Here is a 12,224-nt window from a genome sequence, read left to right as displayed (position 1 = left end):
AACACATCGATACGGCTTCCTCCTCTGTGGTCTGCGCTGCCATTAATTTAGATCATGAAACCTCCTGAATCACAAGTAACAGATAAACGGATTTGTATTAGCCCAACGAGCGCCGTGGCCATTGAGGCAGGCCGTTGGGTTGCGAGGCTCCGGACTAATTACGGCCATCCTGGGTTCTTTGTCGAACCTGAAGTTACTACTTGAATTATTACGCACACACATATAGTTGCCTAGGCTGACGCGCGCCTCCCCATGAAACAGCTCCGCTCCCTCCTCCCACTTCCTTCCTTTTCGCAGTTCCTAATTCCCACAAGGACCCGGCCTAGTGCTCCCCATAGCAAGCCTACTCTTGGCCGGGCGGCATCCTTTCCATTTTCTCAGCGTCCCGACAACAACGCCGTAGGGGCTCCAAATTACCGCCTCGCTAATAACAGCGGCTTCCTTCGCACACGTACTACGGGGCCAGGGGGACTATAGGTGCGAGCCAACGCGACGAGCGCAGTTCCGAGGAGAAACTGGCAATTACTGTCGAGCAGCTGCACCTCGCCGAGGAACGCAGGGAAAGCGGTACTTCGGGAACAGAGAGTGCTCTTGAAAGAAGAACGGCCAGACGGACGACAGAGGAGAAAAGAAGCCGGGGGGGGGGGGGGGGGGAGCAACGGGTGCGACAGGCGCCGCGAATGCTCCATCAACGCACCCCGAGATTCATTCAACGGGAGCGAAGGACAGAAAGCCGAAAGAGGAGAAGACGGCCATCTACGACAAGGCGACGCACGCAAAAAATAAGAACAGGGAGAAAACGGGCAGCGCTAAAGGGGCGGCAAATCGAGCCTGGAATGCGTCGGCGTGGCCGGAACAAGCGCGACGCGCTCATCAGCCCAGCGCGGCTCAACGGGGCGGCACCGGGGACAGCTGTCGTGTACGACAACTCGGCGGCGAAGCAGGCAGTCGGGACACAAGGAGACAGAACTCCTTTTGTCGCCTCCGTGAAAGGCCTCCGATGCGCAGCGTGACACGAATGAAGATGCAGAGAGAGGGAGACTCCGCCTGATAATAGCGGCGGGAAAAAGAAAGAGAGAGAGAGAGAGAAGTCCCGATGATCCCAAGACACCGGGCGTCCCATTTCGCGACGCGGCGCCATCCGAAGCGAGGGAGAAATTGGCTTCGAAGCGGAGAAATGGATATCCGGCCTATGTGAATGGAAACGGGATATGTAGTTGTGCAAGCGAGTCAGAGCACCTGGAATGAACTTGACGCGCCACGCGATGCCAGTGTAACAGGTAGAGCTGCAGTACTAGTAGATTTTCTTTTTCGTGCGTGCGTGCGTTTTTTAACCGGCAGGAAACAGTGCTCGTAGCAACGTTTGACCAGAGAACACGCATTGGGCCAGTACGCACAGTTTAGTGAAATTATATGTTGCTTGCCAATCTCGCGCTTGAAGCGGACTGGTCGATTTTTCCAATATAACGCAATGCAGCGGGGTATGTGCAACGTAGTAGTGACACGTTTCTCACTGGGCTACTGCGTTACTTTTATATTTCTCACGTTCCAGTACAAGGAAATTAGCGTACGTTGCCTGCAGCGCATGAGTAACCCGGCTGACAGGCTAGGAGTCGCACTGTACGGCCTAGAGCGCCGCATCGCCCACAGGCCGCAAAAGTGAACGCAGCCAGCGGATCGAACTACAATCAAGGCGACATAACGGGCTCTGAGCAGCTGATAAGCAGGATCACGTCAAGAATGGGTACTTCACATCGATCTCTCTGTTTGAAAAGCGCGGATGCGAACACTGGCTCAGGAAACGCATCCTTCGATCAGTTCTGCTCGTGTAAAACCGACTGCGCTAGCGAAACACGAAGGCTACGTTCCTCGGCCTCAACATCGATTCGGGATCCCAGAATCGACAGGGTGTCTCTCTCATCCTACTTCCACCATGCTCGAGCCGATCTTATTCTAAGGTATTCCTTTCGCCAGTGATAAGCTAGAGTCCCCATCTCCCGCCCCCTCCCACAACATGCCCTGCTGCGCGCCGGTACACACCTGAGTCTTCCAGCAAACAACGCGGACATATGCGCCTGTACTCGGGCCGCTACACCAAGACTTACGGGGAGATGTTATCGAGAACGGTCCACGCCCATGGCCTCGGACGGCGGCACGGAAAACAGGCCCTCTTGTACTGCGACGACCGCGAGAGGAGGCCATAAAAAGGAGCCGAGCCAGGGACCGACTAGCTCGCAGAAAAGCAGAGCCACTCTCGAAAAGGATGGGCGGGTATAATAAGGGTGGTGTATGTATAGAAAAGGGATAACACAGAAAGAACTAGAGGTTCCTCCGTGTAACTACGTCACCGAGATGCGGGACAACTCTTCCGAGCAAGGGCTTGTTTACAGCGAGCGTCGCGCTTTGTTTCTTTCTCCTCAGAAGTAAAAACGACTAGACACATCATGTGCGTGCACACACACACACACACACACACACACACACACACACACACACACACACACACACACACACACACACACACACACACACACACACACACACACACACACACACACACACACACACACGTGCGTGCGTGCGTGCGTGGCCCGGCGTGAAGCGAGATATGGTTCCTCGGTCCGCAATGCGACGCCGGCGAAACATTTTCGGACGGACGAGCGCAGTGCTCTGGAACACCGGAATGCCTGAACATGTACGCCAGCAGTCCAGCGTTTGCGAACGGGACATCAGCGAGAAATTCTAATTTTACCTCCACCTTTGCATGGATCGATATCTGCAGCCTAACTTTCAGCCGCGCGAACTACACGGCGCATCATTGAACCTCACGCAATACGCCTTTGGATGCAAAATAAATTAAATTTATTCGACGAAGCCGCTTTCCCTAAACTTTTAAAGGCGGATGTACGTGTTGCAGGATTCGCCGTCTCGGCGCCCCACCGCCTCCATAAACGTTCTCAGCTCGATCGGCGATGCGCACGTTGATGGCCACGGGTAACTCATCAATATTTCATGGGCTCGTCGCTGGACGCAACGGGATGCATTTTGGCCCCTCAATCTCCCTGCGCCAAAAAGTGGAGATTTTACGCTGACCGCAGATGTTCGAAGCTTGGGCGAAAAAACCGCTGTGTGTGTTGAAGTGGAGGGGGGGGGGGGGGGGGGGGGGCAGAAGTGTACAAGTAAGCTTTCACGCGTAGCACACTGAGCAACAAAGCGCCGACGCTGGCCGATAGGCGCACGTGGACCGCGTAAAACATAATCGACGCCACAAATTAAAACAAATGAAATGCCCTGCGGTAGATACATTAAACAGTGGCTACGACTTAAAGGAATCATATTCTTAGCGGTAAGAAACAGACACAACACCCAGCTGGGTGTTGTGTCTGTTTCTTACCGCTAAGAATATGATTCCTTTAAGCCGTTACCAACTAGCCCAACTTAATGTTTTAACGAAGTGGCTACGAAGCATGCTTAACATTTCCGAAGAAGGTCCATTAGCTCTACACGTGAGTTCTGCGAGCAGCGAATAATGGTAACAACAACAAAGGAACAGTGCCCGGGAATGGTTGGAACACGCGCCGGAAAATTGACGGAAGCAGCGCAGGTGCAATAGGTGCGCACCGCGGCCGTCCATTACGCGCAACGCCCCCGGGCACACACAGCGCGCCTCGTAAACGCATCAACAGCGCCAGCAGCTTGCTGGCACTTTCTTCCGTCCGGGTAACAAAACCCTCCGCGCGGGCCACAACCCGAAACAGGCCGGCGATGCAAGTTTCAGCAGCGGCCTCCTGAGTGCCCATCCGGCAGCAGGTGTGGTGGGCGCGCTCCCAGACGAGGCGGCGGTGGCGCTATTAGGCTGATGCGCCCACACCGAAGGTAAGAAGGACACAAGGGCCGAAGCAAGGCGATGGCTATCGAGACCGTTGCCAGAACGGAGCAGAATAAGAAAGCAGCAGCGCGAGGCATCGCATCCACTATCGGTCGCGGGGCATCAATAAGCGAAACGGCGCCGGGAAGGCGGGCTCTCCCGCACGCCTTCCGAGTGCGGCGGGCAGCGCGCTTCTCACTAGCGTCGTCGAAAAAACAGCCATATTTTTTTGTTTTTTTTTCGCAGTGAGCAAGGAGGACGACAATAACGAGAGCAAAACGTCAAGAGATCAAGAGAGGATCGCGGAAGTGGGGGGTGGACACGTTATCGAAACGAAAAGCGGTCGAGAGGAATGAAACAAAGACCCCGAGGGAGGACAGCAGCTGGCTACGGTAAACAGATACAGCCGGCAGGGGCTGCATCGATGCAGGCGGAGCTGTCAGATGCAGATAACAGATTCTTGTGCTGCTTTTTCGTGCCTCCGCCCCGTCCCCTATACCGGCTACAGCCATTATAGCGACGACGAGGGCCCGGGGGCGATCAGCGAACGGCCCCCTCTCCGCGTTGGTCCAGGGAGAAGATGGCGTTATTCGCGAGGCGCTCCACTCCCGTGCACGCTCGCGGTTATTCTTTTCGACCCGATTATATCCACTTTTTTGTTTGTTCCAAAGCAGATCCCAGTAATGCGATCACCGACAGACGCCAATGATGGAAATGGAGCGTTCACGCGCGAAGAAAACCGAGCACGGGGCGAGGAGCTGACACGCAAGAACCTTACAGAGAAGTAGTACAGGCACCAAATTTAGGGTGCCCGTTTTCTTCTCTGCAACGATGCGCAAGAAATCAGTATCCATTGCTCAGCACGTGGTATTCACCTACGCCCGCTACATAATTTATGATCGAAATTCTCCTCTCACCTTTTTCCCTTTCGGTGTTAACAGCCGAGAGGTCACTATGACGTCAAATGTAAGTATAGGTCGCGTGAGACGTGAAGAAAACTGCGATATAACGGCTGCTTCTTAACTGGTTGTGACTCCTGCTGTGGAGACAGAATAGCATTGGCGTTGCACTGAATTCATGCCTCACGCGACCTATACTCACCGTTGACGTCATAGCGACCTCACGGCTATTGACCGGAAAAATTGAGTAAAATTATTTAGCGTTCGTAGACGAATACCACGTGCTGATCCATGTACATTAATGCCGTACGCACCATTACAAAGGAAAGTATGCACACAAAAAACAGGTGTCCATACTACATTAAAAGAGACGACAGCAGAATAAAAATAAATTAAGGATTTTAACTACCTGCCCAACCAGACACAAACCCTTATGCTATAATGCAGCACAACAGTCACAGCACTGCGTGGTCTCTCGAATTTCTACTCATAAATAACGCACAAGAAAAAAAAGCGGTGCAAACTTAGACAAGGACCTTTAAAACATGACTTCATTTCGCATCGATGCGCAAGTACGTGCGGCACAAGAAATTAGGAATCTTTAAAACAAGCAATTATTCTCCCCCGAAAATCCAATTCTTTACGTTTCCGTGACGACATAACTGGCGGTTCTGAACTCTTTCAACACAACAGCTCCGATTCTGACGAAAATTGCGACATATCAGAGAGACAGCTAGAGGAAAAAAACAATTGTTCAACTAGCCAGGAATAAGGAGAAAACGCAGCGCGCGTGCGCCACCTATTATTGCTTCTCTCGACGAATGAGGACTGCAGCCTGCGCCTCTTGCGTCGTCGCCACAGACAGGGCCGTTTACGGACGACACGTGGACTCATCACAGCCACTCATCGGAGGTGATTACAGCTATCAGCGTATCAAGCGAATGCGACGAGGTGCGTTCCCAGGGCAGCGATGAGGCGAAGGGTGCGGCGCACGGGCCGCCATGAACCCTGCAGAAGGGGGGTGGAAAGGGAATCGGGACTCACCATCGGGCCTGTACTGAACCACCATGGTGACCGTGTGACCGGCCCCCTTGAGGGCAGCCGCCGCCTGCTCGTGCGTCGCGTGCCGCAGGTCTACGCCGTTCACCTGCAAGGAGGAATAAGCGAAGAGCAGCGGTGAGGAACGAAAGCATCCGCACCACCGCGGCAGCTGACGTCAGCGAAGGGGTGTTTAGGCGCACAGCAGCAGCATACATGCCGCGTTCAGATTCATGACGTTCGCTACCCGTAAGCGCACGCTTGTGAAGCAGTGATCATAAGGCGCATGTCCTGAACCTCGCAGGGACGGTATGCACTCAGAAGGCGTCCGAAGTCATGAGCCTCACGGCGGTTCGAGACAGTGCACGGGCGGCACTCACCGCTCCACTCGGGTCGTACCGCGGGCCATGAAAAAAAAAAAAGCGCTAGAGAGCGGAAGCTCTCCGCAGATTGCTGCACGTGTTGCACGCGAAGTCGTCTTCCGATCCTCAAGAAGGTGTATATACCCTTCCTTCGGGAACGAAGGGCGTTTAATTTATGGCGCAGGAACACCCCGGCAGTTCCCGGGAATCGCTTTTCCACAGAGGCGTCTGCTCCCACGACACACCATTCCATGCGTTTACTTCTCAGGCCGGGGAAAGCGCGGGGCCGCTCCGCGAGCAGTGCTTCCGCTTCTACCCGAGTCGCTACAAACGGCAAGGAACAGCGCAGACTCGCTCCTATCGGGGAGGGTGCTCACAGAGAGTATCTGGTCTCCGCGCCGCAGCTCCCCGCTGGCGTCGGCGGGTGCCCCGGCCAGGATGAAGGAGATGAAGATGCCCTCGCCATCCTCGCCGCCGACGATGTTGAAGCCCAGCCCCGTGGGGCCCTTGGCCAGCACTACCTTGCGCGGTTCCCTGCGGTAGAGAGAGAGAAGAGGGCGGACTTTAATCAAACAGGCATTCCACGGGCCGCCTGGCACGAGGCAGATAATCAGCTTGAAGTAATAAAAAAACCAATGTAATATATACAGACCCGACGGGGACATCAAATCGGCATAAAAATAAGCAGCAACTTCAACAACAACAAAAAAAAGAGTGACGCAAAAGCTGAGTGCACATTTTACAACAGCAACAGCAGCATCAGCCCCATTCCAAACCCATCAGGAGGCGAGACGTCGGTTTTCCACTGGTGACGCGCTACACGGAGGGAGAACCCATTAGCGCTCGGCGGTGTTGCGTAACCGCGTTTCGTGGAGCGGTCTTGTGCCTTTCTGTTCGCGACGCGAGGAAGCGAACAGCTCAGCGATGGCTGTAACGCGCGAAAGAGCGTTGCCAGGCGGATCGACGATGCATTTCTAGAGTGCCGTTCCAGAAACGTTGCCGTAATTTCTTCCTGCAAATACGTGCCGGAGAACTGGCATCCTCCTCCAGCTTCTTTTCACGCGCGTACATAAAGCGATCAGTCGGCGATCGCCGCACCGGCTGAGCTGAGCACTTCGCAACTGTGCAAGAGCGGCAGTGTGTAGGCAGGTCACCCAAATTCACCATGACGACCAGGCCTCGTATTCACAGTCTACATTACTGTACACGTTGCAGCCTCTGTACCAAAACGTGTCCGGCCAGCAGGGTTCGCCGTCGAGCCGCTTAATACGTGGCCACTCCTGCAGCTCCAAATCTTCACCTCTACGGAGCGCTGGAGCTTCACACGTTCCAAAGCACGCTACTGTATACGCGACTCAATAGCGAAACTTGTGAACAGCGGAACGCACCACTGACGAATGCTGTACGTGGCAATTCAGCACCAAGGAGGAGGATCAGCAACAGCCGCCGCGTCCACAATCAATCCCGTGCACACACTTCACGATTTCGAGAAAAACCAGTCTCTACTGCTCCCCCCCCCCCCCCCCCCCCCTCTTTTTTTTTCATGCGTGCATCCGCACCAGCTCCAAACGTACGCGGAACGGCACAGGACGAAGGTAGAGCGCAGGCACGCCGCCGGCGCAGCGCCGATCAAAGCGCACGCGCAAAGACGCGCGTTTCTGTCACGTCCCCAGCGGGAGCTGCTGCGGCAGCGGCGGCACGACCTGCGCGCGCATAGCCGAGTTGCAAGAGCGCGTCTGATGGCGTGCCGCGCCTGCGGGGGCAAAACGGGAGACGAAAAAGGGCGCCAAAGAAGGCGGCCGCCGTGTCGGAGATGGCAGCCTCGGCTTCGTGACCGAGACTGCGCCAACGGCCGCACGCCGGCCGACGCCGGGAAGCGCGCGGCCTAGTTGCGCGCAGCGTAGTGTTATAGCCGACCACGACTCGCGTCCGCGCTGGAGAGCGGGTAACTAGCACAAACAAGGACGACGACGCATTTGTGCTCGTCTGAAAAGGAACGATCGCCCAGCTTTCGTGCACGGCGCTTACGACAACAGCAGTCGCAGGTTCTGCACGCGAACCGCGGGCTGCTGTGGCTCCGGGCGCAAAAAACTGAGACGTCAGTTATTGAATGCGTTTTCTCTTTACCTTTCCACTTTCATCTTTTCCTTTACGGTGCGGCTCAGATTTCCGCCCACAGCTAGACAAGTTACCGAAACGTTCCTTCCCTCATAACCTTCCCCAAATGAACGGGCAGCTTAACTGTCATGCGGTAAAGCCAGCGTGCGAGTTTCGAAACAGCTCCTATGCAGTATACAGGTTTACTGGCTTTCGTGCTTGGCACAAAGAAAATTAATCCCACAGCAAATAACGGCGATAACGCTAAATAACCTATTCGATCACCTACACAGCCTCTAACACTTCCACTGTACACGCCTGGCACTAAATTACGAAGGAAAAAAAAAGGCCAACCAAATAGGTGAAAGGTAGTTTCGACGATACCACAGGACAGAGTTGAGCTTTGGCGAAGAAGCACCGATGACTTATTTTAGTGCGAAGAGAGCCTTCTCAAGCGTAATGCTAGCAGAAGCATCGAGTGATGCAAATAAAGATTGTTCGGGCTGAAAAAGCCCGGGTTGCCAAACAAGGTGCAAAGACAACGAGTCGATCAAGAGGAACCTCGAGCACGTAAACGCTTTAGCATCACCCATTTCCGCCACATCGGCGCCCGAAAAGCACTCAAACAGCATCGATTGGAGGATACAAGAAAGGGCAAACTTTAACGGCAGCGCGCTCATTTCTTTTGTGCTCCATTTTATATCCCTAGGGACAATCAGTAAGTTAAGTGAAGGGCAGAGATTCCTAACACCTTTTCCATTCAGCAAACAAATGCTCTGTCATGCCAGTGTTGCGCCAAAGTGTTCCTGTGGGCTCTATAGACGATGTATGATTGAACGCAGTATCAAGCACCAGCTGTCCATGCCTCCTTAGCACTCAACTCAACCACTGCGTGCGCGACACTCGCTCCCCCACAGCCGACGTTTCCAAGCCTCGCCGGAGACTCAGCCTAAAGCCGAAACCGAGCTAGCATTATCGACTCGCTGCACGGCACTGCTCGCACAGCGGCCGCCAGAAGCGTGCCCGCGAGTAAAGCGCACGCGTTTTAGCCGAGACACGGAAAAATCGATTGCGAACTTCCGCGCTCACCGACCTCCGCCTGTGCGAGCCCGCCTCGACGAAGTAAAGGGCGAAAAGACGAAAACGGGGGAAACACGTGCCGCATGACAAATACGCGTGCACCGCTGCCCCCCGTGGAGGGACGGGCGCCGCCGTGTCGGCGGCGGAACGGCCCCCCCGAATATAACCTCCAGGTAGAGGGGGGGGGGGGGGGGGAACGATAGCGCTGCCGCTTGGGACCAAATTCGCGGGCAGGCGCACTCATGCACCGCGTGCACGTCGGCGGAGGAAGGACAGGGCTTCGCGCGAGCACGCGATCGCCGCGACCAGCAGCGGCAACACTGGCCGCGATGTTGCACGGGAGACTGATAAGAGGGTAACTGATGCGTCAGTGCGCTCGCTTGAATCTCAGGTAACTCGGAATCAGCGCGACGATAAGGGGGAGATGCGAAGGCGGTGTCTGGCCGGACACTAGGCTGGGCAGGGTGCCATCCACTGCCTTTATCGCAGCAGTTCCACACGCGCAAGTGCGGCTCTGTCAAAAGGAACTGCCGTCGCCATCTCTCTCTCCTCCTACCAGTCGCTCGCGCTGCGATCCCAGCAACAAGAAGCCCAACGCACAATTCCTACTTTGCAATGCCCAGACTTGAATGCCGCATTGTTCGCCACATTCGCACAGGGCAGCCGCGTATGCGAGCGACCTGGGCCCGTGCATACCGCTAAGGAAAGGAAAGCACAGCCGTCCAAGATGTATATCGGCCCGGGACACGAGGAAGGGCGGAGACCGACGTTCGCCGGGCAGCGCCGTCATTTACGGAGGCGGGCGACGAGCTCGCGCGCCGCAGAGCGTGGAAATCACGCGAACCTCGATCGACGAACGAGTCACGCTAAGTGCAGCGAGGGGTATGGGCTCATCACGAGGGAGAGAGGGAAGTGCACGACTCGCGCGCCACAACACGGCATCCAGCGAAGCGTACGACCAATAGTGCGCAGCGGTCCGAAGGTGGTCACTTAGAGCTTAACCTACTAGGGATGACGTGCTATACAGGTACAGTGTTTGTCAAAAGTATACAGCCCAAGGGGTGCGCTTCTGAGCCCTGCAGCGCGTCTCCTCTTGCATACTCAGGGACCCTAATCTTGTAAAGGCGAGAGCAACTGAAGCCCTCAACACTCCCGAGCATAGGACTATCAAATGTGCTGAAGAGCTCCGCTACACGGATTGGAAGCAAACCCCTTGGGCTGTATACTTTTGACAAAGACTGTACATAAGATACTGGATTCCATGATGACTTGATATTAATGGCACATGGGGCAGCTTAGCTAAAGAGCGCCGTATCTAACGCGTCTGGTCTGCACGAAGCGGGATCAAGGACCCGTTTTCTCAAACATTTCACCCTAGAGAAGCCATGCACCAGGCCAGGGGGAAAGCTCGCACCCACTGGGAAAACGGTGGACACCTGGCGGCACTTGGGGATAGAACTGCGCACCTCCCGCATATACGAAGCGGATCACTAGGTCATCGCAGCGGTTACACCGCCATTTTTAATGCAGAATAAGTGGCCGCCACGTCGTAGGAAGCGTTTATTGGTCTCGTTCAGGGCAAACAGAAGCTATCGAAGACTGTGAGTGCACGAAACGTTAACGGTGCGCGCAGTGCAACAGTGACATTAAGGACGGAAAGCGCTGCCACAGATGAAACTTACTGCAAAGCCAGCTTCAAAAAGCGCCCCAAGAGAGCACAAGAACGGCACAGACTTAAGATGCCACACGTGGACTTCGAGCATAAAGTAAAAGTAAAAAAATATCAGAAGGCGGCGCCACGAAACGTGCGGAATTCCGTCGCACGTTTAAAAGAGAGAGAGAGAGAAAAACAAGGACCAGGAGGCCATTTTGTTGCCCTGTGGCTCACATTGAGACGGGCACTCGAAACGGCAGCTGCCTTTACGGCGAAAAAGATTATAGTAAACGTACACAGGACACGGTCTTATAGAACCGGCTGCTGAACAGCGCAGTACCGTATACGCAACATCAAAAGGGCGAAAAAAATCAGATCCCGATTTGTTGAGGCCGTTTATGGAACTGCTGCTGCCTGAATCTGGCAGGCGTTCTTTCACGGCTGCATGCATTCTTGGTATTTGCTTTTCGAAATCCGACTCCTCCTCCTCTGAAAAGAATTCAATCAGGGGGTCAAAGCCTGGGGCGTGTAATACGTATTCCTTTATTCTCCATTGGCTCTCAGCTCTGGCTCGGACAGGCAGGCATGCAGGAATTCGCGGCGCTATAGGCAGCCGCTATCGCAAATAAGGGGCCCTGGGCTTAGATGAAAAGGGAAGGTCGCTTGAAGACACGCGAAGGAAATACCATACTCATGTCGGACAGCCCACAGATTTCTCTCCCAAGTGCATGCCTTTGGGCTTTGAGAACACGAGTGAAATATTTCCGAATCCCTTCCACCACGTATATGGAGAGGGCCCCGCAAATAAAAAGAAATGACATTTCCCATACCTCGTGAGCGGTCAGACAACACACAAAGGCATAAAATGACTTGAAGGAGAATAAGGCCAACATCGCTCCAGCAGTGAGCGCAGAAAATGACATAGACGCATCGTTGGCCGGCGCAGCATGAAATTCAAGTTAGATCGTAAGAACCGAAAAAAAAAAAACAACGAAGACCTATAACGGAGGAGAGAACGGGGGAGAGGGGTACGCGGAACACCGTAACACGCAAATGCGACCAAAAAATATGGAGCAAGACGATCTCAGTTCTAAGAGCTCCCGTATATCACCCCTATTAGCACACGTCACTACGGGCTCCCTTCACATACTGCGCTGTATATTTTTTAAACGTTTCCGAAGCAATTTGCTTCAGCAGTTACGGTGGCGGATGCATAAAAATCATGC

At 54.4% G+C, this 12,224-nt stretch overlaps 1 protein-coding gene across 19 annotated transcripts in view; it reads right to left on the bottom strand.

Annotated features, from left to right (window-relative positions):
- Nucleotides 1–12,224, bottom strand: part of dlg1 (MAGUK family member discs large 1) — a 540,041-nt gene that overhangs the window by 36,740 nt on the left and 491,077 nt on the right. For all 19 annotated transcript variants that reach the window (XM_077658735.1, XM_077658726.1, XM_077658727.1 and 16 more), the window contains 2 exons: nt 6,545–6,701; nt 5,812–5,914 (listed from right to left, as the gene is read on the bottom strand). In XM_077658735.1, coding sequence (XP_077514861.1) covers nt 5,812–5,914; nt 6,545–6,701 — 260 coding nt within the window. The remainder of the gene's footprint in view (nt 1–5,811; nt 5,915–6,544; nt 6,702–12,224) is intronic.

Source organism: Amblyomma americanum, chromosome 3 (assembly GCF_052857255.1).
Source record: "Amblyomma americanum isolate KBUSLIRL-KWMA chromosome 3, ASM5285725v1, whole genome shotgun sequence".
Lineage (NCBI taxonomy): Eukaryota > Metazoa > Arthropoda > Arachnida > Ixodida > Ixodidae > Amblyomma > Amblyomma americanum.
The sequence above is the reverse complement of the archived record's forward strand: the minus strand, read 5'-3'. Positions and strand labels throughout refer to the sequence as shown.